General features: G+C 42.5%; 1 protein-coding gene across 7 annotated transcripts in view; it reads right to left on the minus strand.

Moving 5' to 3' along the window:
- The window catches only part of mia2 (MIA SH3 domain ER export factor 2), a 77,302-nt gene that overhangs the window by 43,749 nt on the left and 6,127 nt on the right, over nucleotides 1-27,426 (minus strand). For 3 of the 7 annotated variants that reach the window (XR_004413092.1, XR_004413093.1, XM_033027156.1), the window contains 13 exons: nucleotides 23,542-26,947; nucleotides 19,177-19,539; nucleotides 18,992-19,095; nucleotides 13,224-13,367; nucleotides 10,936-10,957; nucleotides 10,754-10,842; nucleotides 9,049-9,126; nucleotides 8,375-8,485; nucleotides 8,180-8,251; nucleotides 7,999-8,103; nucleotides 1,544-1,666; nucleotides 1,399-1,462; nucleotides 181-236 (listed from right to left, as the gene is read on the minus strand). Coding sequence is in view for 5 of the 7 variants with exons in the window: in XM_033027156.1 (XP_032883047.1) it covers nucleotides 181-236; nucleotides 1,399-1,462; nucleotides 1,544-1,666; nucleotides 7,999-8,103; nucleotides 8,180-8,251; nucleotides 8,375-8,485; nucleotides 9,049-9,126; nucleotides 10,754-10,842; nucleotides 10,936-10,957; nucleotides 13,224-13,367; nucleotides 18,992-19,095; nucleotides 19,177-19,539; nucleotides 23,542-26,947 (4,737 nt within the window). In the remaining 2 variants the exon portion in view is untranslated. The remainder of the gene's footprint in view (nucleotides 1-180; nucleotides 237-1,398; nucleotides 1,463-1,543; nucleotides 1,667-7,998; nucleotides 8,104-8,179; nucleotides 8,252-8,374; nucleotides 8,486-9,048; nucleotides 9,127-10,753; nucleotides 10,843-10,935; nucleotides 10,958-13,223; nucleotides 13,368-18,991; nucleotides 19,096-19,176; nucleotides 19,540-23,541; nucleotides 26,948-27,426) is intronic. The other 4 variants (XM_033027157.1, XM_033027159.1, XM_033027160.1 and 1 more) reach the window with 4 other exon arrangements.

Below are 27,426 nucleotides of genomic sequence, written 5' to 3' on the forward strand. Positions count from 1 at the left end.
CAAAATAATTGGAATAATCTTTCAAGTACTGCCAATCATAACAGGTGGGTTACTTCATGCAATACAAGTGCCATTAAGTGGAGCTTCAAACAAAAATGGCCAGGATATTCTTGTTAGAAACTAAGTAATCAATTGCTATAGCAAGGACATAATGCTTGTACGCTGTGCCACGTAACGTACCTTAGCAACATAAATCAAATTTTCAATCTTTTGTTTCTGTTGTTCTTCTGGAATTTCTAATACATATTGAAAAAAAAAACTTTTTAGAAAAACTGAAAGGATTCCTCAGACTCTAAAATGTAGAATATTTAAGAGAAATGTAGATCAACACCAACCTTTTTGAAAACAACGAGAAATCACAAAAAAACAAAGCAAATGTGGTGGAAAGACATTTTTTAACTATGAAAATCACTCATTTACCAATTTGCCACTGCTCAGCCTGCTGTCTCATCTGACTAAGTAGAAGATAGGTAGTAATAAAGATGGCCAATAATTAAGTAGTAACCATAACTGTAAAACATTGTGAGATGCATAGCAATTCAGTTGTTTTGGTTTATTATTGTCACATGTACCAAGGCTCAGTGAAAAGCTTTGCATTGCATACTATCCAATCAGATCAGATATACTATACACAAATACAGTAAAGTCAAACTCAAGTACAATAAATAGAGCAAAGGGGAAGAAGATACAGACTGCAGAATATAGTTCTCAGCATTTTAGCCCATCAGTTCCATGGACAGTCCAGTCCACAATGGGGTAGAGGTGAATCCGACAGTACCCCAGCTGATGGAAAGACCGGTCACAAAGAGGAAGGAGCTGTTCCCGAGTCTACAGTTCCCAGTAAATGGATCTATTTTTCCTGCCTAATTGGGTTGTTGGACATACTCTACTAACCCAATTCTATCTGATCACAAAAGAGCAAAACACAAGGTGCCGGAGGGAATGGACAGGTCGACCCCTTGTTCAAACTGATTGTAGTGGGGGGGGGGGGGGGGATGGGGGAGGAGTGGTTTGGCAGATGCGTGGAATGTAGCAACGGCTATATGTGAAAAGGAGATAAAAGGGTGTTAGAAAAGGAGAGAGAATTATTGAAATGTACAGCCAAAGAGAGGAATATAGGCAGAAGGGGACAGGGGGAGTGAGGGTGGGACAAGAGTTGAGGTCTCACAACTAATTGCAATGCTGGATCAACAACCATGCCAACGATTTGATGTTCCTACCGGCCATTATTCACATAACAGCCTCTTCCAAAGCGTTCACCAAATCTAACAACTATTGGCAACCTGATTTAGGCAAGGTCTGAGTAAAGAGGTCAAGCTCAAAGCAAATGTTTTTTTTTTTAAGAGCAAGGCTGAGATTTACTTTTTGCTATAATGTATCATTTGTCCCAGTTATTACCTTCTGAAGGATTATCTTCAGTTACACTCCACAATTTCATTTTCAGAAGGCAATCTGTTAGAGACTAAGAGAAAGAAGTTTTAAAATTGACATTTCCAATAACTGAAACATTTGCATTATTTGATTTCACAATAACAAATCTTACCTTTATTTCATTATCTTTACATGCAAGAACTTCCCTTATATCCTTCTGCGATTTTACACTCAAGTTAATATGTTCAGTCAGCTCACTGTAACGTTCGTTCCATCCTTCCGATTCTTGGAACAGCTGCAGGCAGAAATGTCACAATTAGGCTAAACGATTGAACAAGTATTATTATTATTCTTTTAAAGAAAACATACTGGAACACTATCATTATCTTCAAAGTATTTTCTCTCAACAAAATTATTAAAACAATTCTAAGGAGTAAAATGGCTATGCAGTTATAAAATACAACACAAACTTAGACAGACAGCTTGATTCACTAATCCAATGCAGCTCCTTAATAAATGGAGGTAATCTGAGATAACTAACAATACAGGTCATTCTCCTATAACACAATAGTTGTGTTCCTAAGAAACCGCATGTTATAGAAATAATGTGTGATAAGAACAAAGGGGGTTAGAGGCTAGAGTTTCAAACGTGCAATAACAAAGATATTTCCCTAATAGGATTTTCCAAAATACAGGTCTTTTTCATAGTTTACTTCAAGCTAAAAATGCTGAAAGTAGTATGTTATAATGTTTAATAAAGTATTGTTTCCTTTCATTAATCAGGATATTGAGTATAAGAGTCTGGAAGTTGTGATGCATTTTTATAGGACTTTGTGTCCAGTTCTGGTCAGCCCATTACAAGAAGGATGCGGAGGCTTTGAAGAGGTTGCAGAAGAGGTTTACCAGAATGCTATCTGGGTTAAAAGGTATTAGCCATGAGGAAAGGCTGGACAACCTTGTATTGTTTTCTCTGGAGCTTTTAAGGCAGAGGGGTGATCGGATAGAAGTTTATTATGAGAGGCATAGGTAGGATAGAAAGTCAGAAACATTTTCCCACGATGGAAATGTCAAAGATTAGATGGCGTAGCTTAAGGCGAAAGGGGCAAAGGTTAAAAGAGATTTGCTGGGCAGGTTTGTATCGTACTTAGAGAATGGTGAAGGCCTGGATTGCACTGCCAGGGGTGGAGGCATATATGATGGTGGTGTTCAAGAGGCTTTTGGGTAGGCACTTGGATATGCAGTGAATGGAGGGATGTGGATCACCTCCAGGTAGAGAATATTAGTTTAACTTGGCATCTATCCCTGGTCTTCACTGACATTTTCAATCTGTCACTGGCCCAGGGTGTCGTCCCTACTTGTCTCAAGACCTCAATCATTGTGCCAGTGCCCAAACAGTCAGCTTCAGGGAGTCTCAATGACTTTCGCCCAGTGGCACTCACCCCCGTCATCGCGAAGTGCTTTGAGCGACTGATCTTGGCTCACCTCAAATCCAGCCTCCCTCACACACTAGACCCCCATCAGTTTACCGGCCCAACAGGTCTACAGAGGACGCCATATCTGCGGCCCTACACTCTGCCCTGATCCACCTGGACAATAACTCCTACATCAGGTTGTTGTTCATCGACTTCAGCTCCGCATTTAATACTGTCATCCCCGCCAGTTTGATCACCAAACTCAGCGGACTTGGCATCACCACCTCCCTCTGCAATTGGACACTGGATTTCCTCACCAACAGACCCCAGTCTGTTAGGATCAACAACCTCACCTCCTCCACTCTGACACTGAACACCGGCATGCCACAGGGCTGTGTGCTCAGCCCTCTCCTCTACTCCCTCTTCACCCATGACTGCGTCCCTATGTATGGCTCCAACGCCATCATAGAATATGCCGATGACACCACGGTGGTAGGACTGATCAGGGACAATAACGAATCAGCCTACAGGGAGGAGGTCCAGAACCTGGCAGTCTGGTGTACCAATAATAACCTCGTCCTCAACTCAAGACGAAGGAAATCATCGTAGACTTCAGGAAGACCAGAAGTGGCAAACATACCCCCATCCACATAAACGGGACTGAGGTGGAGCGCGTCTCCAACTACAAATTCCTCGGGGTACATATCTCAAAGGATCTGTCCTGGTCCCTCAATACCACCAAACTGATCAAAAAGGCACAGCAGCACCTCTACTTTCTGAGGAGGCTTAAGAAAGTTCACCTGTCCTCCCAGATCCTGTCCAACTTCTACCGCTGTACCATTGAAAGCATCCTGACCACCTGCTTCACGGTGTGGTACAGCAGCTGCACAACATAGAAACATAGAAATTAAGTGGAGGAGTAGGCCATTCGGCCCTTCGAGCCTGCACCGCCATTCAATATGATCATGGCTGATCATCCAACTCAGTATCCCGTACCTGCCTTCTCTCCATACCCTCTGATCCCCTTAGCCACAAGGGCCACATCTAACTCCCTCTTAAATATAGCCAATGAACTGGCCTCGACTACCCTCTGTGGCAGGGAGTTCCAGAGATTCACCACTCTCTGTGTGAAAAAAGTTCTTCTCATCTCGGTTTTAAAGGATTTCCCCCTGACAGCTGACAGGAAGGCACTGCAGCGGGTGGTGAAAACCGCTCAGCACATCATCGGTGCCCCGCTCCCTGCCATGGATGCCCTCCACCGCAAACGGTGTCTGAGACGGGCCGGGAAAATCATTATTGCCCTCCTCCCATCAGGGAGGCGGTACAGGAGCCTCAGGTCTCGCACAAGCAGGCTGAGGAACAGCTTTTTCCAAAATACCATTACCCTGCTGAACTCACAGGCCCGACGCTAGCTATCTTTATACTCTTTTATCTGTATATATTCATTGCCTATGCACTAGTTTAATTCATCCACATTGCACATATTGTTTTAACCAGTATTTTTACTACCTTGCACTCTGATTAGATGCTAAACTGCATTTCGTTGTACCTGTACTCGTATTTGTGCAATGACAATAAAGTTGAATCAAATCAAATCAAATCAAATCTTGTTTGGCACACACATTGCGGGCTAAAGGGCCTGTTCCTGCACTGTTCTATGTTGCACAAGTGTCAAGAGAAGTGACATGTCAATTCCAATGGTGACATGCAATGAACCTGACAGACCCTGTTTTTGAGACACAATGGCGTCTGATTACTGCATGGGAGGTGGTTAGGTGGAAATAGTTTATTTTCCCTAGACTTTCCAAAACAATTTTATTTTCTGTTTGCCGATGTTCTCTAGATCTGATAGAAATCGTGTTATAACCAATTTGGCCGGCTTAATACAAAATAAAGTGATCCCTGTTAATGAAATTGTGACATAAATATGGTGGTTTTCTTAATTCAAAGATTGACTGCAGTGGATTGTTCAACCATAGATTAGTGTCCATAACAAGCATAAATTCAGACGAAGGAGGGCTTATGATTTTAACTCTAGACATGCCAGAGAAAGGGAAAGAAAGGGCACCAAACACAATTTCACCATCTTTTAGTCATTAAATGCTGCATGATTAGATCAGGGCAAGGGTTGAATTGGTTGCTCTTTTGCATGGAGGACCATTTGTCATTCAAAACTTTCTCTGAAAGCTAAGTACAAAGAAAGACAGAGTGGATAGAAACTGTTCTCTCAGTGCTGATGTGGCACTAAACCTTTTTAATGAAGGAGGAAGAAAATTCGGAGGTCCGATGATTTGGGTATTTCAAGTCCTGAGAAATGACCAGCAAGTAATTGTACAGTGGATCTGGATTCTAACACTCAGCATGTTTCGGACAGTAAATTGCAGGTCACGTTGCAACTTTATCGAATTTTGTTTCGGCTACATCTGGTTTCCCCATTACTGGAAGGATGAGAAAGCTTTGTAGAGGTTACAAAAGAGGTTTGCCAGGATACTGCCCAGAATAGAGGATATTAACTATAACTAGTTCTCCTTGCATATGGCGTGTACAGCCTAAGGTTGCAGGACAACTTGTTCTATTTGATCTTATTTGATTGTGCACGCCGGATTGATTGCATTCGTTGAAACAGGGCGTACCATGTGAAGGTTGCAATCTTCCACCCCAATTAGTAATTAAATTCCCAAGGAAGGATTAGTTTAATAAGCGAGTTTGGTATTTCGACTGCACATGCCCAGGTCATAGGTCACTCGCCATAAACATTGTTGGTAGCTTAGCAGCTGAACCTTCGTTTCATCCGTATTTCCCAGCTTTGATACTTCTAGGTAAGAAAATACTACTTTCAAATTGAATTAGTTGTATTTATTGTTCCTTTGTGCAAAGCTACAATGATTTTGTCATTTATATTGCTTTATGCTTCGGTGAGTGAGCGAGGGTGCAGACCGGCGTTTCGTCCATGGTCGAGGCCGAGCCTGGGTCTCCGGTGCTGCGGACGCTGTTGAGTTGCTGCTGGGCCATTCCCGTCCCCGTCCCCTCTCGGATGCCCCGTCCCTGACGGAGGGTGGATGGAGTGGCCTTGGGCTGGCGGGGCGCCGGCGGCCCCAGACTTGCAGCCAGCGCGGAGGGATGGTGCTGGCTCCGGCCTGGTTCTGCTCCGGCTCCCGGGCGGGCCAGGGACCATCGGCTGCGCCTCTCTCCTTGTCCAGTGGCTGTCGGTTGGCCTCCTCGGTGCCGGCGGGGACCGAGCGCCGGTCATTGACGGGGATGCACACGGGGTGCTGCGGTGGCTCAGCAGGTCAGGCAACTTTGCTGCCTGTCCAGCTGAGTTGCTGCAGCTCTGTGTTGGTGGCTGGTGCTCGGCATTCGCCGGCGCCGGGGGGGGGTGGGGGGTTGGCAGGCGACTGCTGGGTGGGGCAGGGGGTGCGGCTGGCGGCTCCCGGCCCATCGGGGAGGGGTTCCTCGGGGGTTGGGCTGGAGTTGGCTTTCTTCTCTACGCTGGCTGTGGGCCTGGGGCCGCCGATGTCCCGTCAGTCTGGGGCTGTCGGTTGGCCAGGCAGAGTTGAGCTGGGATTGGCGCTTCTTCTCCTCGCTGGCTGTGGGCCTGGGGCCGCCAGTGTCCCGTGAATAAACAATAGACAATAGGTGCAGGAGTAGGCCATTCAGCCCTTCATCCACAATCAGTACTGTGTTCCTGCCTTCTCCCCATAATCCCCATGACTCTGCTATCTTTAAGAGCCCTATCAAGCTCTCTCTTGAAAGTATCCAAAGAACTCGCCTCCACCAGAGAATTCCACAGACTCACAACTCTCTGTGTAAAAAATGTTTCCTCATCTCCGTTTTAAATGCCTTAGCCCTCATTCTTAAACTGTGGCCCCTGGTTCTGGACTCTCCCAACATCGGGAACATGTTTCCTGCTTCTAGCGTGTCCAAACCCTTAATAATCTTATATGTTTCAATAAGATATCCTCTCATCCTTCTAAATTCCAGAGTATACAAGCCCAGCCGCTCCATTCTCTCAGCATACGACAGTCCGCCATCCTGGGAATTAACCTTGTAAACCTACGCTGCACTCCCTCAATAGCAAGAATCTCCTTCCTCAAATTAGGGGACCAAAACTGCACACCCGGGTCGCCCCGGACGTCTCCAGCCGCCCCCTGGGCGGGGATGGGACACTAAGCGGGGAGCAGTCCAGTGGTGGTTCAGCAACGCTTGCGGCGCCGGGGACGATCCTAGCTGCGGATGAGGCGCAGGTCTGTGTGCACGCAGCAGCCGAGAATGTCTCTCCCCTATCTCCCACCCGCATCGGTCCCCTCTCTCTCTCGCTGTTACACCCCGCTCACCCTCTACCTGGCACCCCCATTCCTCAGATTAAATATATTTTTATACATAAATTATGAATATAGATAAGAATTTATACACAGTTCATGCAACCAGTGCTTCGTTCGCTTTTGACCTTTGACAAATCCCATGATTCCTTGCGTTTTTTGGAATAGTAGTAGGCCCCCCTCGGTCATGACTGACCATGGGTGATGCATCCTAGTTTGCAGGTGATGTGTGGTCTGATGCAAGCCTGGGTGATGTCATATGGAGGACAGGCTGTTGCCCATGCAGCACGTCCCCCCTCTCCACGTCGCTGATCGATCCAAAGGAACAGCAGGGCCGTTACAGTTTGGCACCAGCGCCATCGCAGGAACTGCCAGAGTGAGGTTGTAGACAACGACGGACAGCCTTAGGATTTTCTTGAGGTTTACTCCAGGAGCCTTTTCCATGACTGGATATGGCCACAAGGCAGTGGAGGTTTTAAATCCCTCTCCTGGATGGACTGCCTTCCCAGGCTGACGAGGCCCATCTGCCCGAGATTACCAAAGTCATACCAAACTCATTTATTGGAGACAGTGTGTTCGCACAGACATATTAGGCTGAACAGCCTGTTCTATGTTCCAAGATGGTCCAGAAAATGATGGAAAATACTGCACAATGAACAAAACATTTAAATCAGGTCAAAATAAGATACTTTGTAATCATCTAAAACTCGAGATCTTCGTATCATTGTCATTACACTTACCATTGCTGTACATACATCAGTAAGCATAATTCAGTGGAAAATTGCTCAAGTCACTGAGTTTCTCCAGCAATTTTGTGTACCTTGCTCAAGAACAAAGTTGCTTTTATTCAATAGAGTTGATATAAAAGGTTTGGTAAAAAAATATATCAATCCCACCTGTTCGTTGCTTTCTTTGAGATGATAATTCTCTTCTTTTTCAGCTTGAATAAATTCCTGGAATCTTGTATCATTAACCTGAACTTCTTTTAATTCCTTTTTAGCCTTAAAATACAAAGAGGAATATAAGTGTTTCTTCTGCCACACCACAGCAGTGTTTTATAATTTCTTCTATCCTCACCTCTTCTACTTGGGTCTTGAGGTTTTGATCTTCATTTTCCAGTGCAATTAAATTTGCTCGAATTTCTGTAATCTGGATGGAAGAAAGTACAACTGTCTGCAGAGAATCTAGATTATAATTTTTACAGTTGATCATTGTAGATATCTATAAGTTTAGTCAATAGTGGGTTAAAACAACAGTTGAATTATTACATACCAGATTACTTTGTTGAGACCTTGTTTGTTTTTCTCTCTCTAAATCCCGTGTGAACTGATCAATTGATTGTCTAAGTGTGTGATTGGACTGCTCCAATTTGGCATACGTTTCCTAAAAAAAAAGTTTTTATTATTAAACTGCTCACAAATATAATTGCCAATAAATACAAGTAGACCAAGAAGTGCTTAATCCTAAAACTTGATTTGACTGTCTTTTGTTATGATATGGAAACTAGGATAACTTCTTTCTACTGAAACTTTATCAAAAAGGACCTCAATCAATATTGAACAATCTTAATTCAAGTGTGAGATTGACTTGCACAAAACAGGAGGAGGAGCTCAGCAGGTGAGAGCAGCATCTGTGGAGGGAATGGACGGTCACCGTTTGGTTCAGGATCCCTTTTCAGACTGAAGGGCCCCAACCTGAAACACTTTGTGTTTTGCTCAACATTCCAGCATCTGCAGTTTCTTGTGATTCCATAAGATTCACTTCATTATTCTTTAATATAAACAATTATAAACTTTAATATAACAATCTTTAATATAAACAATCATAACAACAATCCCTATAATACACCCCTTTCCATAATCATTTTGCTTTAATTTGTCATATTTCAAGCACATATTTCTGGGTAATAAAAAATATTTTCCAGAAGCTTATTTAACTATTCTTACCTGAAGATACAAAGTCTTTGTTTCTGTTGATTGTTTTAAAACAGCTGCTTCTTCAACAGATGCTTCAAATTCACTGTACTAAAGACAAGAGGACAACAGCGTCAATTAGGGGCAAATTAATAAATGAGATTGATCTGAATTTATTTTCATCAGGATGGAAACATTTGGAAACTATATTTGGGTGGTGTGGTGGCACTGTGGTAGAGTTGTAGTCTTACAGCACAAGAGTTCAATCCTGACTCTGAGTGGTGTCTGTACAGATTTTGTACATTCTCCCTATGACTGTGTGCGTTTACCCTGGGTGCTCCGGTTTCCTCACACATGCTAAAGACATACAGGTTTGTCGGTTAATTGGCTTCCATAAAATAAAAATTGTAAATTGTCCCTAGTGTGAGCTAGTGTAACGGGGATCACGGGTTCGTGCAGACTTGGTGGGCTGAAGGGCTTGTTTCTGTGCTGTATCTCTGAACAAAACTAAAAAACTAAATTAAACTGTGAAAATCTACACGTTAAAGATGCAGTAGCACATCAGTTACATAAATCTTAAAAAGGGTATTTTTTAAAAAATTCTTTAGTACTGTCGTGTAATGCTGTGTATAAATAAATATTACATTTGTAAAGACATTTTTAAGTCTGATCGGATCACAATTTTCAGAGTTGATTCAATTCTGCCTTTGCTCTGAAGGCACATTCAGTGAAGCACCATGATACTTCTTGTATTATGAATGTGGATAGCCATAAAAAGTAATGGATCAACCATACTGAGATAATCCATTCTCAAAATATGGATCAAGCTTGTACTCAAACTTCATGGTTGGAAGATACTTCCACCATTGCAGAACCAACCAACCCATTCATCGGACACATTTGCTTGGATAGTTAAAATGTCAACAGAACAGATAGACAGGTTGTGCAATACATCACAAGTCTCCAATGTTACGAAGTTGTTACTGAAAACATCTATTTACAGCACCACTCACAGGCACCGCCCAGAATTCAATGACACACATAAATTCAATGTTAATATATTCCTTGCAGAGTTACGGGGAGAGTTTGCATAAGCTGGACTTGCTTTCCCAGTAGCAAAGGAAACAGAGAAGTGAGGCAACAGAAGTATGCAAGATTGAGTGACATAGATAGGGTAAACAGTCAAACAGGGGAGACAGTGAAACAGGGTAGATAGTCAAACATTTTTCCCCATGGTAAGGGTATATAATACAAGATGACTATTTTATGGTGAGAGGTAAGAGATTTAAAGGAAATCTGAGGTATAATGGTGGAATCAAATACAATTATTACATTTAAGGGGCATTTTGACAGACACCTAACAGGCAAGGCACAAAAGGATAGCCCCAATGAGGACAAATGGGCAAAAGAGCCAGCATGGTCTTTAATTTGGTTACACATGAAGACTGTTTAGAGTAGCTGATGCAATTCAATTTCTGAAGTGACATGAAGCAGAGTAAAAAAGTGATTTTATTATTACAGGATTTCCCTATTTTAATTTCAATTAGGCATGGAATGTGCACTTTCCACTGAAAATAACTATAAGAAGCAAACTCAAATAAAATATGGTAACTAGATTAACGCAGTTTATAATAGCATCATCAAAACTATGCTGACATTGTATCATATAATACGAGTGACAATTCAAATTGTTGCAAATAACAAAAAAGCACAAAACCGGAGTAAAAGTTGCACAAACCTTTTGCTTACAATTACTCAGTTTTTCAAGAAGTTTGCATTTTGCTTCAATCAGTTGAGAAACTGTTTCTGCAAGTTGTTTCTCTCTCTCTAAAAAAATATAAAAATATAGCAAACTTAAAATATCAGATTGCAGGGTAAATTAACTGAATAAGAATATTACATAAACGTGTAGTGACTTACCCAAGTACCTTCTGCTTTTCACCTAAAAAAAAGCGTGCAAGACAGTAACAGTTACTAGTAGAAACAAAGAACTGTAGATACTGGTTTACAAAAAAATACAAAAGTGCTGGATAATATGCATAGATGACGTTTTAGGTTGGGACCCTTCTTCAGAATTATTATGGTGTGGAGGTGGGGGTGGGCAGAAAGCTGCAGGAGAGGAGGGGCAGGACAAAGCCTGCCAAGTAATAGTACAGGTGAGGGGGAAGGAGGGGTTGGGGGGGGGGGGTAGATGGGTAGCCAAAGGACAGATATGAAAAGAAAGAAGGTGTGAGACAAAAGGATTAAAGACTGACAAATTGTGAAGCTAGAGGAAGGGATGTAGGTGGGGTGGGAGGGGAAAAATAGATGTAAGTCCAAGGGAAGTCCGACACATCATCGGGTGGTGGCAGCCTCGCTAGCAGCTGTTCGTCCTTTCGACTTTTTTTTGTTTTTAGTATGTCTGAAAGTGTGTTTTAGTGTGTTTTAGTGTGGGTGGGTGGGGGCAACTGTTTTTAGTCACTTACCTAGGTGGAATGCGACTTTTCTCCAAGTCGCATTTTCGGCCTCCCTCGCGGCCTAACAGCTTGGATTGGAGCGGCCTTTCTCTGAGTCAGGCCCAGAGCTTCAGCGACAGGCGCAGCGTGGAATTTCCATCGCGGAGTCGGGCGATCCCTTGCCGGGGGTCGCCGGAAGAAGTGCTCCGATCGCTGCCGGCAGACTATGACATCCTGAAGCCGCGGTCTGCAGAGCTTCTAGCCGCGGGGGGCGGCGTGGACTTTCCATCGCGGAGCGGGGCGAACCCTTGCCGGGTTAGCCAGAAATGAGTGCTCCGATCGCTGGCCTGGTAACTTTGGCATAATAGGGCTGTGGTCTGCGGAACTTCTAGCCGTGGGCACGGCGTGGACTTTCCATCGCGGAGTCTGGGATCCCTTGCCGGGGAATCGCTGGAGAAAAGCTCCAACTCCCGGCCTGCGGCCTATAACATCGTGAAGTTAGGAAGCGGCTAATTCGGGACCTCCAATTTGGGAGTGTCCGTCCGTCCTGACGTCAGAGTTTCGATCATCCCGACGAGAGGGCCTGTACATCGGGCCGTCAGTAGCGGCGACTGCGGATGGTTCATGGCCCCGACCATGGATGAACAAAGGAGGGGGACTGACTGAACGTTATTGCCTTCCACCACAGTGAAGAATGTTGATTCCACCCTGGTGGATGTTCATGTTATATTCTATTGTGTATTGTGCTCTTTTTGATTGTGTGGCTGCATGGTAAATCTAATTCCACTGTACCCTAATTGGTGCATGTGGCAATAAATGTGAACTTGAACTTGAACTTGGAAAGAGGGGGAGAAAAAAAAAGTGGGGGTGGGGGGTAGTTTTGGTAGTTACCTAAAATTGGAGAATTCAATGTTCATACTGTTGGGTTGCAAGCTTCCCAAGTCAAATACGAGCTGCTGTTCTCCCAGTTAGCATGTAATAATGGAGGAGGCCCCGGACGGAAAGTTCAGCATGAGAACAGGAAATGGTTAGCAAACGGGAGATTCACTAGGCCTTGGCGGACTGAGCACATGTTCGGTGAAACGGTCGCCGAGTCTACGCTTGTTCACCCCGATGTACAGGAGGCCACATGGGGAACACCAGATGAGGTAGATAGGATTAGAGAAGGTGCACATGAACCTCTGTCTCACCTGGAAAGATTGCTGGGGTCCCTGGATGGAGGAGTGGAAAGTAGTAAAGTGAACAGGTGTTCCATCTTGTGCAGCGGCAGGGGAAGGGGTGGTTTGGGTGATCCTTGGGGAAGGGGTGGTTTGGGTGAGAAAGTATGAGTGAACGAAGGAATTTTGTGGTGTGGTCTCTGTGGAAGGCGGAAAGGGGTGAGGATGGGGAGATATGACTGGTGGGTTGGATTATGTTGGAGGTGACGGAAATGTCGGAAAATTATGTGTTGGATGCGGAGGCTGATCGGGTGAAAGTTAAGGACCAGGGAACTCTATCCTGGTTCCTTCTGGAGGGGTAGAGTGGGAAAGGGGTACAAAAGCAGAACTGCAAGACACAGAGGAAGCACAGGTAAGGGATCCATTTGTGATAGTAGGGGTGAAACCACGTTTACTAAAGAAAGAGGACACCTCGGATATAGTAGAATTGAAAGCCTCATCTTGGGAGCAGATGTGGTGGAGACGGAGAAATTGAGATGCAGCGGAGGAGGTGGTTCACGTGCACTTAGTTGTCCAACTACTGTGAAATAAGTAATTAACACATGCAAGTACTTACTGCTTGGCATGTCCTGTAGATGAACAGCAATGCAGTGATAATCCCCAACAGAAATGAAATCAGAAACAGCTCAGTGCGAGGACCCCGTAGGATTGTAGAAGCTCCTGGGTCTTCAGACAAAATATCCATCACTGTCTGATTGGACTGCAAGTAAAATATTGACATCAAGGTAAAGTCAATACCATATGGATTCGCAGATCTAACAATATTGAGGCTACGGGGAAGAGTAACAGAAAAGACATTGCTCACAACAGTAGGGGCCAAACTTAGTACATTATCAAACAGGACAATGGGCCATCATGGTCAGGTCAAGAACTCCGCACTTACAAACTGAGACTTGAAAATGTCACTGAATCTATACTACTGCTATACACTATAACTGCTATACACTTGTACTGTGCCTGAGATGTTTCCAAGTGCTTATGTATAGTGAAACGTACTGAATTGCACAGAAAAAATAATTTCACTGTACCTTGGGACAAATAAAGTACCATGAGAAAGATAATTAAACAAGTTAGAAAGATAAAAATTAGAAAGATAATTAAACAAGTGGACATATCACATTCACGATACATTGGTGGCACAGAAGAGCAGTATGATGAAAATGTATCAAAATGTCTATGTTACTGGCAAATCAATTTTAAAACATATACAAAGTGATATGTTTCAGTCGGTAAAAATAAGGAAGCCATATACATAAGAGAAAATAGATTTTCTCGACGGGGTGCATTGGCACTTGGAACTACAGATAAACAATGAAGGTAAATAGCCATAAAAAGGTAGAAAAACACATTACCCCATTTTCAGGCAAAGGAAAAGCACAAGAAAAAATACATGTGCAGAACTATGATTAGAGCAGAGAGACTTATGATAACTGAAAAAAGTTCTAGTAAGATATTCTACAACTGAGGTTAAATTAAATGGTGTGGTGATCACAAAGTGCTGAAGTAACTCAGCGGGTCAGGCAGCATCTTGGAAGGACCTGAATAGATGATATTTTGGGTTGAGACCCTTTTCAGTCTGAAGAAGGATCCCAACTTGAAACCTCGCCTATCCATGTCTTCCACGGATCCTGCCTGGCCTGCTGTGTTACTCCAGCACTTTGTGTTCTATGCAAGATTCCAGCATCTGTATTTCTTTGCGTCTACAAATAAATGGTGTGGAATATTTTTTGTCCTTGAAATAAATTCCATGGGGAATGTTTATAAAAGTCCACTTGAAATGCAGCCCAAAATTGAATGATATTTGTTTAAAAAAACCTCCAGAAATAAAATTTAGAACATCTACATTTGTTATATTGGTGGAAATTCCCACCACATGATAGTCATGCTGGCACGCATACATGTACTTAAGGGGAAACATGATGAGGGAGAAAAGTATGTTGTCAATCTGGTATCATGTTGCTGATCCTCAGAACACATATTAGTGGCGTATGATTAGCTATTTCCACCTTACTCAGCACCTATTCTATTTCCTCTGCTGCTGACCCTTAAACACGTCTTTGTTCCTTCGAAACTCTTTCAATTACATTTTGTCTGTGTTCCCAAATGGCTCAGAACTGCCTCGATTGCACTAGGGGCTTGGGGGCATTGTTTTTTTTGTGTTTGCACTATTTTGTTTGTTTGTTTTTATATTGTCAACTTTTTGTTGTTTATTATGGTGTCGACTGAGTACTATGTTTGTTGACATCTGTTGTCCTGCCACAAACAAGAACTTAAATGTTCCGTTGCAGGGCATATGACAATAATGGTTAATTGATCTCTGTAAATTCCCCCCAGTGTGTAGGGAGTGGATGCTAAAGTGAGAGGTGTCAAGTGTTGTTTACTAGCACTTCATTAAAGCAGCTTTAGGTGACATACATTGTTAATACTGCAATATTGTTGAATAGATCCATATGTTGGATCGGTTAGATAAGGAAAGGACACTCCCAATAAGGTATAACTTCTCAGAACAGATGTCATGCCAGAAGCTGGTAGAGCAGCTGCCTCACAGTGCCAGAGTGCCAGATTTGTTCCTGACCTGGGGTGCTGTCTGTGTGGAGTTTGTACGTTCTCTGTGTGATTCATCTGGGTGCTCTGGTTTCATCCCACATCTAAAAGATGTGCGGGTTTGTAAGTTAATTGACCTCTGCAAATTGCACCTCATGTGTAGCGAGTAGACATGAGAGTGAGAAAACATAGAACAGGTGATTGGTGTGGACAGTGGGCCAAAAGACCTGTTTCCATGCCGTACCTTTCAATCAAAAAACTCATATCCTTTGTAATTTGACAACCAGGTAATAGAGCATCTACGACCAGATTTCCCTGCTGCCGACACCATTGGTGTGGGGGTGGAAGGAGAGTGGGGGGCGGCGTAAAGAGGGAGCAAGTGGGGAATCGGGGAGAGAAGGGGCAGTGCCCAATCCCTTGGACCGGCGTCACCAACTACTTGCCGGCCGGGAGAGCGACGTGTTCAGAAAATCGTGGGCGATCGCCGGCAGCTGGTCCGTGAGTAGCCGCGGGTAATGCACTCGCCTGCCCGCAGATCGGTCCGGTCCGGCCCGGCCCGTCCCTCCGCCGCTCAGTCGGGACGTGGATCCGACGGGTGCCCCGGGCCCGCTGCCATCTTTAAAGCGCAGCCTCCGCTTCCGAGGCAAAGGGCAGCGTCCGTGGCCGCGTCTTCCGGCCAGACGGGCAGCAGCGGCGGGGTAGGACTGAGGGGAGGGGAGGGGGCAATGGTAATGACTTGTTTACAAATGGGGCACTTTCCATGGACTGCCAATGAGGGGCAATGGGAGGGAGGGAGGGAGGGAGGTAATTTGGGTGAGCAGGTGGGAATGACGGGGGAGGGAGGTAATGAGGAGGGAGGTGTTGTGGGCAAGCCGGTCGGTATAACGGGGAGGGAGTCAAGCATGGGACGGTGCAACGGGCCTGTAATGGGAGGGGGTGTAATGTGAGAATGATTGGGTGTGGGGGCTAAGCATGGGCGATTGCAATGGACCTGTAATGAGGAGCAATGGGGGGTGGGGGCACAAACGTCATGGGGATGGTGAATGTGAGGTGGGTAAATGGGAGTGGGGTAAATGTGGGCATCGGGTGTGTAATGAGGGTTTATCGAGGTATATTGGGACTACTGGAAGGAATAAGGGAGGTGATGGGATGGGGTGGGAAGACCTAGGGGAGAAGACACCCACGCCATCATTCTTGTGCTTGGGCCTGCCTTGGCTTGATTGATTGATTGAAAGATACAGCATGGAAACTGGTCCTTTGGCACATCAGGTGCACGTTAATCACCATTCTTACAAGTTCTCAATCGTTACACTTACGAATCCACTCCCTGCACCCTAGGGCGGCGGTTCTTAACGGGGGGGTCGTTTGGGTTTTTTTCCGGGGGTCATGAATTTGTTGAGCTCATTTTTAGGAACCTAACAAAGGTACGTACCACACGGTATTTTGTTTGCGTATGCGCGTACGTATACGCACACAAACTGTGTGGCCTGGATCATGTGCGATCGAGGCTCATGCTTGTCAACTGCCATGTGTTAGCTTTCGTGCCACGTCTTCACTCCCTCTCTACCCCCTTACCATCTAGCCTCACTCCCACACTCTCTGCCCCCCTCCCTCTCTGCCCCCTTCCCTCTCTCTCCCCCCTCACCCTCCTTCCACCTCTCTACCCCCCCTCCCCTACACCCCCCCCCCTCCCTCTCTACCATCCCTCCATCTCGAGGGATTGAAGAGGAGGGAGTGCTGGGGGATGAGGAGAAATGAGCAGTTGGAGCAATGCGTGAGTGGTGCAATAATACATTGGGGGAACAGGTTGCGTTAGGTGAGTGGTGGAATCTTGCATTGGGGAAGCAGACCCAACGAGTCTGCACTTGGTCTAGAGTTGCATCTAAAAAGGATCATGTACAGTTAGGGAATGGAGATATATCGCAGGCAGATGCTAGTTTAGTTTTAAATCATAATTAGTGGCTGAAGGGCCTGTTCCGACAGTTTCTCATTACTTCTCTGAGTCCACGCCTACTAGCGATCATCCACGCACATTAATGCCCCTGTCCCACTTAGGAAATTTGAACGGAAACCTCTGGTGACCTTGCCCGCGACCCAAGGTTTCCATCAGGTCGCCAGAGGTTTTGATCACTCTCCCTAATGGTTGAAAGTGGTTTCCGCGTGGTTGAGGCTTCTTCTAGGTTGCTTCGATTGTTTCAACATAATCAAAACCGGCCTCAACTAAAAATAGGTTGCTGTTTGGTCGAAGCCAGTGAAGTGGGATCGCTATTTACAGGCAGTCGAAGGCCATCTCCTTCGCTGACCGGCCATTTTCATTGGCTCATTGGAGTTTCACGACCTAGAAGACCCACCGGAAGGTAAAATGCCCACTAAACTTTATTAAACTTCTTAAAACTGTCTCCACTCCTTCTTCTCCCCCCCCCCCCCCCCTTCTCTCCCCCCGCGCTCTCTAAAGGACTTACCGTGCTCTATGGCAGCCGTTTACCTTCCTCTTCATCGCGCAGACAGCGCTCCTCCGCTCTCCATGGCCCCCACCTTCGCAATGTGTGTGTGTGTGTGTGTGTGTGTGTGTGCGCGCGCGCGCACGCGGTCAGTAGCAAAGATCCTATAGGATCTTTGGTCGGTAGATGCAGCTAACGCTTCGGTCGATCCAGCTCGAGGCTTTCCAGGCAAGTGACCAAAACCTCCGGCGACCTCATGAAAAATCTTGAGTCGCGGGCAAGGTCACCAGAGGTTTCCGTTCAGGTTTCCCAAGACGGACAGGTGCATAACACTATCCTACACACACTAGGGCCAATTTACACATTCACCAAGCCAATCTTCTTCTTATCGAGTCCACACACAAGATTAGAAGTTGTTCACCAAAGCTGAACACACTTCTCAGCATCTGCATACAATGGTGTCTGTTTTGTTGCTTCTTGTGCGTGGTGATGGAAAGATTGGTGGAAACAGGGCCGCGACGTGAACGCTCTTACCTTGACTCCACAAAGCCAATTAACCTACATACCTGTCCGTCTTTGGAGTGTGGGAGGAAACCAAGATCTTGGAGAAAACCCACGCGGTCACGGGGAGAACGTACAAACTCCGTACAGACAGCACCAGTAGTCACGCTGTAGGGCAGCAACTCTGCACCACCGTGGCGCCATGGCCCATTTTCATTGAGTTCTAAACTGCTACTTTTCTTGGCATCTTTATGCAACTTCTGCTTAAATCTTAACTTCTTTTGTTAGCTCAGCAGATTGCTGCAGTTTCTGAGGTGGATTTAAGTTTATGAATGAATGGATGGAAAATGGATGGGCAGAAGAGTGCTGAATGACTTGGTCAAAATATATTGTGTATATGAATGTGTTAGCAATATTCACGGGCAACGATCCAGGGGCAAAGCAGGTTATATAGTGAACTACATGGTCTTGTGATACAGTAGATATGGGTTTAGAAATGTGTTAAATAATAGTACTTCACCAGGAGCATAAGGGTTAGAGTTAATTAATAGTCTGAATAATCTGCTGACAGTATCCCCCTTCAAATGGGCTCTTGAATGGAAGCATTGTCGTCCATGGACCTACATTCAAGAATGAATCACGTGGGAAAAGGAAATGAACAGAGTAAAAAATGTCACATGGGAAGGGAAAAGGATATCACAAATGCTATAAAGTAACATTTGGATAATTGAAACATATCCATGTAACTAGAATAACAGTCAACGGTGATATTGTATGTTATTGCAATATTTTTCCAGTTTACAATGTAAACAATATGTACAATTAAATAAATACTTACATTTAGTTTGAAATGATCAACTATTATAATGAAGTTCTGTAAAACGACATCGACAATGCTGCCTAAAATATGGCCAGCTGCTTCCTGAACACTTGTTTCGTATTCTATTAAGAAAATGATAAATGTAAAAAATATTGTCTTTAGACACCACTATGCACACTAACAGTTTTGTTATTTACACTCACCAATGTCATCGTCAGTCCATGTTTCAGCTTTTGGGTCATCAGTTGCCAATGGTTTTTTAATATCACCTGAGGACAATGAGGATGTTGTTTTCTCTTCAGTCTGGTAGTGACCAGGTTCCTCATTTCTTAGATCCCGTGATTCCTTCTGTAATTGATTTCCTAATTTATGTTCCACCACAGCCTCGGCAGCCATGTTATCTGAATCAGTTATTTTGACCACCAAGTCCAGCTCACCCTTCTCCGTTACACCCAAGTCTATGGTCTCCATCTGCTCCTGTCCATGCTTGCTCATTTGAATAGTTTTATCAAGAATTTCTTTACTTGCAACTCCCGTGCCTAAATTGTCATCTGTACTGAAAGCATCTGCAAAATAAAAAAATTAATTGTTTTTCGTCTCCAGTTATTTACAGATATGATATTAGATGGTTTCAGATGCTTTCCCTGAAAATAACTATCTAAAGTTAACAGCAAACATTCTGCAAAGTATTGTGCATGACACATTATGATAGGGACACAATGAATTTAACATAACTACTGCTTTCATGTGGACACCATGATGTGAACAAAATCTAAAACTATAATTCTAATTCATTTTAATAAAACTGAAAAGATTGAGGGTTACTGCTCGAAACACTTAACCTGACCTTTGTGATTTTAATAATTCGTGTGATGGCTTTCCTCTAATTTTAAATTCATTTTTCAATTGCTATATTTATTTTGCTGCCATGGGTTTTTCATTCTTTCTCCCTGTTCCCATCGGGCACTCGTTTTGTATTTTTTCACTATTATTGTCTTTTTGTTTGTTCTTTCTGTGTGTGTATGTGTATATATATATATATATATATATATATATATATATATATATGTCAAACAGAAATTTGAAAATGTGCATCACCACTCAGGAACTGTTTATTTTCCTCTGTTATCAGGCTTCTGAACAGTCCTATCATAAGCCAAATCATAAACAGTTCGAATCACCTCTATCCTATTGTGGACATTATAGTGCACAATGTATTGTATTAATCACTAAGGCATTGTAATAATCATGGCCTGGTTTAGCAACTTGAACACCCAGGAGCAAAGACTGCAAAAAGTGGTAAACACTGCCCAGTCCATCACAAATACTGACCTCCCCACCATTGAATAGATTTACAGGAGTCGCTGCCTCAAAATGGCAGCCAGCATCATCAGATACCCACACTGCCCTGGCCACTACACTCATTTCACTCCTACCATAGAAGATATGGGAGCCTGAAAACTGTACCATCCAGTATCATTCTGCTTGAGACATATGACAATAAAACACTCTTGACTCTCTTGACTAGTTCCATTGACAAAGTCCAGTGCTAAGAAGTTGTTTGACTTGATTATATTTTTAGTATCTGATCTGGTTAGATAGTATACAAAACAAAGCTTTGTATACTTAGTAGACATGATAATAAACCCAAACCTTTATCAGGAGTTTGGCTTAGACATGCGCAACTTGACTGCATCACTGGAACCTTGGCACAGATGAGGATTTTCCACCATATGTGGCATGTCACTTCACGCCTGGATTCCATAAATGATGCTGGTGAATTAATTTTGGTACGACCCAACACGCACAGAGTTTATATTCCGTAGATCCTGGATTATCTATAAAGTTGTTTATTACAAAGTAAAGTTTTGCACAGCCCACTGACCATTGCAGCTCATCTTGTGTTGTTTCTGTCCGTTCTCCCTCTCATCAGAAGTTCTATTATATAAATCTCCAACTTATCCCATTGTTATGAAACATGATTGACCTGCAACCTTTACTGTTTCTCTTAGCAGAGATGTTCCGCAGCTTCCATGTAATGTTTTCTTTCGGATTCCCAGCATCTGCAGTATTTTGTCTTCGGGTTTCACCAGTTTCACACCCATCCAATTAAAAGAATGACCTGACCTTTTCAGATACCCCCACCTCAATAGGAAAGGATCTGTGGAAATGAGGAACTGCAGATGCTGTTTTATTTAACCAAAAACGTAGCAGGTCAGGGAGCATCTCTGGAGAAAACGGATAGGTGACGTTTCGAGTCTGAAGAAGGGTACCGACCCGAAAAGTCACCCATCCTTTTTCTCCAGAGAAGCTGCCTGACCCACTGAGTTACTGCAGCACTTTGCATCTATTTTAGGAAAGAAGCTGTCCTTTGCTTGACCTTTCTTTGGGGAAGGGGCAAAACAGAACACTTCAAAAGTGATGCCAAGTCTGCCTCATTGCTGTACATTGCTACCACATGCTTCCACTGAATTTGCAATGTTCCTTAAATTTAAATTTCCTGAATATGCTGTACTGCATAGAAACAGGCCCTTCACCCAACCATGACCAAATTTGAATACTGGGCAAGTCACATTTGGCCCATTGCTCTCTAAACCTTTCCTATCTATATATCTGTCCAAAATAGCTTTTAAAATATATCATTCCAGATATTGACTACCATCCAGGTGAAACAGTTGCCCCTTCCCCTCCCGCCTGAGGTCCCTCTTAAATCTCCATTTTCACCTTAAGCCTATGCCTCATGTTTTAGAATCCTCTACTCTGGGGAAAAAGATTGACTATTTTATCTATACCACTCATGATCTTGCACACCTCACAATGGTCATGCCTCAGCTTTTTACATTCCAAAGAAAAAAGGCCCATCCGATCCAAACTCTCCCTGTAACTCAAGCCTGCAAGCCTGGGTAACTTCCCGGTGAATCCCTTCTGCACGCTTTCTAAGTTAAAGACATCCTTCCTGTAAAGTACCAAATATTTTTTTTACTTTAAGATCATGCTAAGTCATCTCCTTCCCTATCTATCTGCAAGATGAAAATTTCTGTTTCAACTGCGTGGATACCGGATTTTTTTCTCCTTTCAAGCCTCTGCGGTAGTGTTGGGAAACTTTCCAGGCCTTTTCATTCAACATTAATATTACAAGTGGTACTATAAGTGCAAGAAAATTATTATATTTAGCTGTGATTACCCCATGTTTGATCACCTTTCAAAGTTTGGGTTCTTACATGAAGGGTGGTTGGTGGTAACAGCCAGCAGGAGTTACATTACATTCAACAATAATATTTTTTTATAATGATTCATGAATAAATGATAGCTGAGTTGCACACCTGTCATGCATCTTGTTGCTCTATAGATGTGAACTGGCAATAAATTCAAGAATACCCCATATAGAAGATTGGAAAAGTAACCACTATCGTGGCAGAGATAGAGAAATACAGTATGGAAACAGGCCCTTTGGCCCACCAAGTCCACGCTGACTATCAACCACCCATTTATACTAATCTATTTCAACTTTATTCATGCCATTAGTTATAATTTCTCCCCAGATTCTATCACCCACTTACACTTAGGACAATTTTTCAGCAGCCAATTCTTTAGGATGAGAGGGAAACCGGAGCACCCGGAGGAAACCCGCGCAGTCAAAGGGAGAATGTGCAAAGTGGGTAGCACCACGAGGTCAGGATCACACTGGGGTCTCTGACACTGAGCTGCATCACTGTACTGCTAGGAGGGGTTTTCCGATACTGGGATCGTAGAGTTAAGACACATTCTAATGCTGTAAGTGACTGTCATGTATGATCTGGAACTGATGCTGCCCTTGTGTACAAATTTTCCTTTTCAAATCATAAACCCTCACAAATACAAATCAAAAACAAATTTTAAAAAGTGGTTGTTCTTGTCTTTTAAAAGACACAATATGTCCTAATCCCATGGTCAATTCCCAATGCTTTAGATCAAATGCCTGAGTTAGATACATTTGAGATGCATTTTCACTTTAGTGGCAGTTAGAATATCTTATAGCTTTTATTACATTTGAGGTCTTTCTTTTGTTAGACACCTCTTAAAAAGTGGTTATTTTGGAAAGTATTCCCTGCACTTCCTTAAAACTTCCTGGGACTCTGTTTCCTATACTCCCTTTCAAATTCACTAGGGTTCTGTTTTTTTGTGCTCCCTTAAAACTTACCGATCACTGGAAACATTAAATAATATCTTAATTTTAAAAAGCAAGTTAAAAGTATGGGGGTATTAACAGGAGCAATTTCTAATTGTCCAGAAAATCTGGTAGTTGTGCACCAGCAAAGTCCCAAAGGTGGCAGATTATCAGTTTTATTGTAATTTTTTTCATCATTCTCTTAGAAGCGCAATTGTGTCAACTCAACTTTTTGAAAGCACCATTCCATAGATTGTAACTGCAAAAATCTTGTGTTTTTGAAGAAAAATTAAATAATTATCAAGTTGTATACTGTCAACAGTACTCTGAACTTCTCAAGGTGGACTTTTAACTTAGCCTACTTGTGACCCTATTCTCTGGAATGAGGAAACACTAGCCTGAAAGTCATTGGATTCTATACCTTTCGATGGTAGTGATTTGTCTTCAGCACCAGTTTCAAGTTTAATTGTTGAAATGATTCCATTTACATTTTCAGCGGTGGCATCTGGACTGGCATTAATTTGTGCATATAGCTTGCTTGGCTCTTTAGTTTTATAATCATAGACCATTATCAGCTTTTCAGAATTTAGTGTTTCATCTTTCAGCAAGTTTGCAGAAATGGATTCAGTGGACAACTTTATTGTTCCTTCTTTACTTGCGTAATCAGTTTCTGCATTGCTATCACTTATTTTATATTTGGAGTCCTTGACAACATGCTGTGGTTTAATTTTAGTGTCCATGTCTTGATATTTACTAGAATGCTCTACCGGTGGATTTGCATCCTCAGGAGACAATGAATTCACAACTACAATTGTCGATTCAAGTTCGTGAGAAATATGCACATGATTACTTTTTGCAATTGTTGCAGTGGTTTTACTGATGACAGGTGCAGTTATTACTTCCTCTGACGAATCTACAGTAGATTCTAAATCAACAGATTGATTTTCTGGTTCTTGAGGTTCTGATTTAGAAGATGTTTGTTTTACTTCCAAGTTTCGCTCATTGTGCGTTTTTGATGACGGGTAGTCAGCATCTGAAGCAAGCTCATAAGATGCTGAGTTTGGGAGATGACATTCTTTCCTGATCGGTTTTTTCCCATGCAAGCTCTCCTTATGAACCGATGTATGCTGATTGGATTCAGACTCTAATGTCAAGGTTTGACGCTCCAAGGATTTTTTATCTCTGTATAGTTTTTCCTGTGTCACATCCCCAGTCCGATAGTAAACCTGCTGCAGAAATTGTACTTGCCATGTTTCATCAAATCGTTCTCTCTCTAATGAAGGAGCATTTACATTGTTAGTTGTGACCCCTTTGTGACCACTTAATTGAGACATTTCCTCTTGTTTTTCATCCTTCTCAGATAACAAACTGTAATGATCTGAAGTTTGCTCTTTTGCAGAAGTTAAATATGTAACTGGTGTAAAGGCTTCTTTGTCATACAAGTCATTCTGCGAAGATGGAATAACTTGACTAGAGAGAGGAATTTCATTAAATTCAAAATTGACATTTTGCTGTTCATTACAAGTTTGTGTTTGGAATAAAAGCTTATTGTTACCTGAAACATTGAACTGCTCAGATTCCAAAGCTGGTATAACATCTTCTTGCTGTCGCATTTGTTGCTTACGATGTAATTTTTCCTCTGGCAGACACTGATTATCTTGTAAAATTTCACCTTCAACTTGCAATTTGTCCCATGCTGAATGGTCTGCATTATCTGCTGCAGTAATAATTGCAGTTTCTGAACCTGGTTCTTTATTCAGTGCCCATTCAGAAAGCATAGTCAAATATGTATCTTCTTCAGACAAACTATCTGATGCTGAATGATCATGTTCACTTACGATAGTAATTTGTTCCACTTCTGAGGCGAGATCCTGGTTTTGCAAATCCCCCTGTTCGCCAAGTACTTTTTCACCAGAATATAGATTTTTAGTCTTGGTATAATCTGAAATAGATTGATCATTTTTGGAAATGTATATTAAATGTTCTTGCAAACTTAGATCCTCGTGGAGATGTTCCTGTGTCAATAACATATTAGGATTGATGAAATCTGAATCTTGTATTACATTTTGTTCTAGTAATTCTTCTAACTTTGATGTTTTGCTTTCCAGGTTGTTTTTTAACCCAGTTATAGATTGTGTGATTTCATTCTCAGTTTCCCTGTATTCTTTTTCAGATTGCTGCAAGTATTCAGACTGACAGGTAACATCACTCTCCATCACATCTAGACATTGTTTTGGTGACTGATTTGCATCTTCATTTTTTATTGAATCAGCAATTGATGCAACTCTACTTGTGACTAACTTCAACATGGGAGAACCCTCTTCAGACTCAGAATTCATGGTATTTTGTTTTTCATCCCTAAAGATGCTTTTCGTTAATTCTTCTGGTGGACTGGAAACAAATAGATCTTCATCGGTTTGACCATATATTAATATATCTTTCAAACCAAAGGAAGCCCTTCCTGATACTGAACCATCAACATCCAATGTCATTTCCTTGCTATTTTCATTAATAGCTGCTTCATTTTCATCCGGTAAGGAAGGAACATGATTTTCATTCCCTTGGCTAAATGGTGAATTTGATTCATCCGTCTCTCCTGAATTCTTTTCATTTCCACCTGCATTTTGTGTGTCCAAAGTTCTACCTGTCTGATCCCCATTATCACCACCAAATCTGAAGATATCATTAACAACATTCAAATTAGGCCACCAGGATTCTGACTTGTCATTATCATTGCTATTTTCTTCCCTGGTGCTTTCTGTCATGTCTGAATTCTTGGCTTTATTGGTTTGCCCAAACCATAATTTGTCACTTAAACCAAACAATGATATAGCATGACCCATTACATTTTTTTCATCTGTGTCAATATTTTCTGATTGACTATATTTTAGCCTGGAATCATCTGCTACGGAATGTTCAGATATTTTGTTTCCTGACTCAGCTACAAATATGTTGCTTGGATCTGGTGAGTCATCCAGATACAATTTTGCATTCTGATGCTTTTTTTCACCTTCATTGGTAGATAAAACATCTTCTGGTAAATCACTGTTGAAGTTTAACAATTTTGACAAACCCTCACTCCAGCTTGACATTCCCAAGCCAAGGACTCCTCTATCCTCAGAATACATGTTATTATTTTCCTCTTCTGACAATACAGTCTTCTCTTCATAGTCTAATGGAATTTTTCGACTTATAAAAGAGTTTAGCTGCATCGGCTCGTCAGTGGGTTCCACAACCTTTTTTTCATTCTCATTACTTCCCACACCAAACCACCCACTGATTCTAGATCCAATCCAGTTGGATTCCTCAGGTACTGCTTTAGGTATATCGCTACGTTCCATTATCAGAGGGTTATCTTCACTGATTTCCTGCCCTGGATGTTCATCATTTTCAAAACCAATATATTTACTCTGCACAGTATCAGGAAGATTAACTAGGTCAAATTCATTATCTGTCTGTCTGGAGACACTTTCATCACTTAAATCGTTCTGATGTTCAGTTGGTGAAAGAAATTCATTTACTTGCACATTCTCATCATGTGCTAGACTCTTTGCAAGATGGTCTTTATCAGAGTTCTTTTCTAGCTTTGCTGCATGATGTGTTCTTTGAACCAGTGTTTTATTAAGATCAATTAAATTGTCCGTAGGTCCTCTTTTTGCAGAATTACCTTCGTAAACCTGGTTGTATTCATTAGGCTTGGGTTCATGCCCCAATTTTCTCTCGTCTGGCATTGAAAATGAGTTCTCTCCATAATAATTAATAACTGAATCGATTTCTTCATTATCAATGTAATAATTTTCTTCATCAAGGCAAAGGAAATCACTCTCCTGAAAAAACAAACAAATGGTAAATGATTAGTATGCAATTCCCATTTCGGATGGTTCGATCATTTTCTGTTATTCAATAATTTTGTGTCAGATTTTTCTAAAATCAGAAACCGTTTTTGTGTGGTATGATTTTAATTAGGAACTTGTGGAATTCACTATGGAATGACTGCATACAAATAAAAAGATAGGAATGACGGAGATGGAGGGGTGACCTGATCGTAGTATATAGAATTCTGAGACATAGAAAGGGTAGATTGTCAGAACCTTTTCCTTAGGGAGTAAATGTCAAAGACAAGAGGGTGTATCTTTAAGTTGAGGGACAAAGTTTCAAAAGATATGCAGGGCAAGTTTTTGTTTTGACACAGAGTGATCAGTGCCTGGAACACGCTTCCACAGGTGATAGTGGAGGCAGATATGATTGTGACATTTAGATAGGCATATTAAAATGCAAGGAATGGAGAGTTACAGTTCACATGCAG

The sequence above is a fragment of the Amblyraja radiata genome, chromosome 9, assembly GCF_010909765.2.
Source record: "Amblyraja radiata isolate CabotCenter1 chromosome 9, sAmbRad1.1.pri, whole genome shotgun sequence".
In the NCBI taxonomy this organism is placed as follows: Eukaryota; Metazoa; Chordata; class Chondrichthyes; order Rajiformes; family Rajidae; genus Amblyraja; species Amblyraja radiata.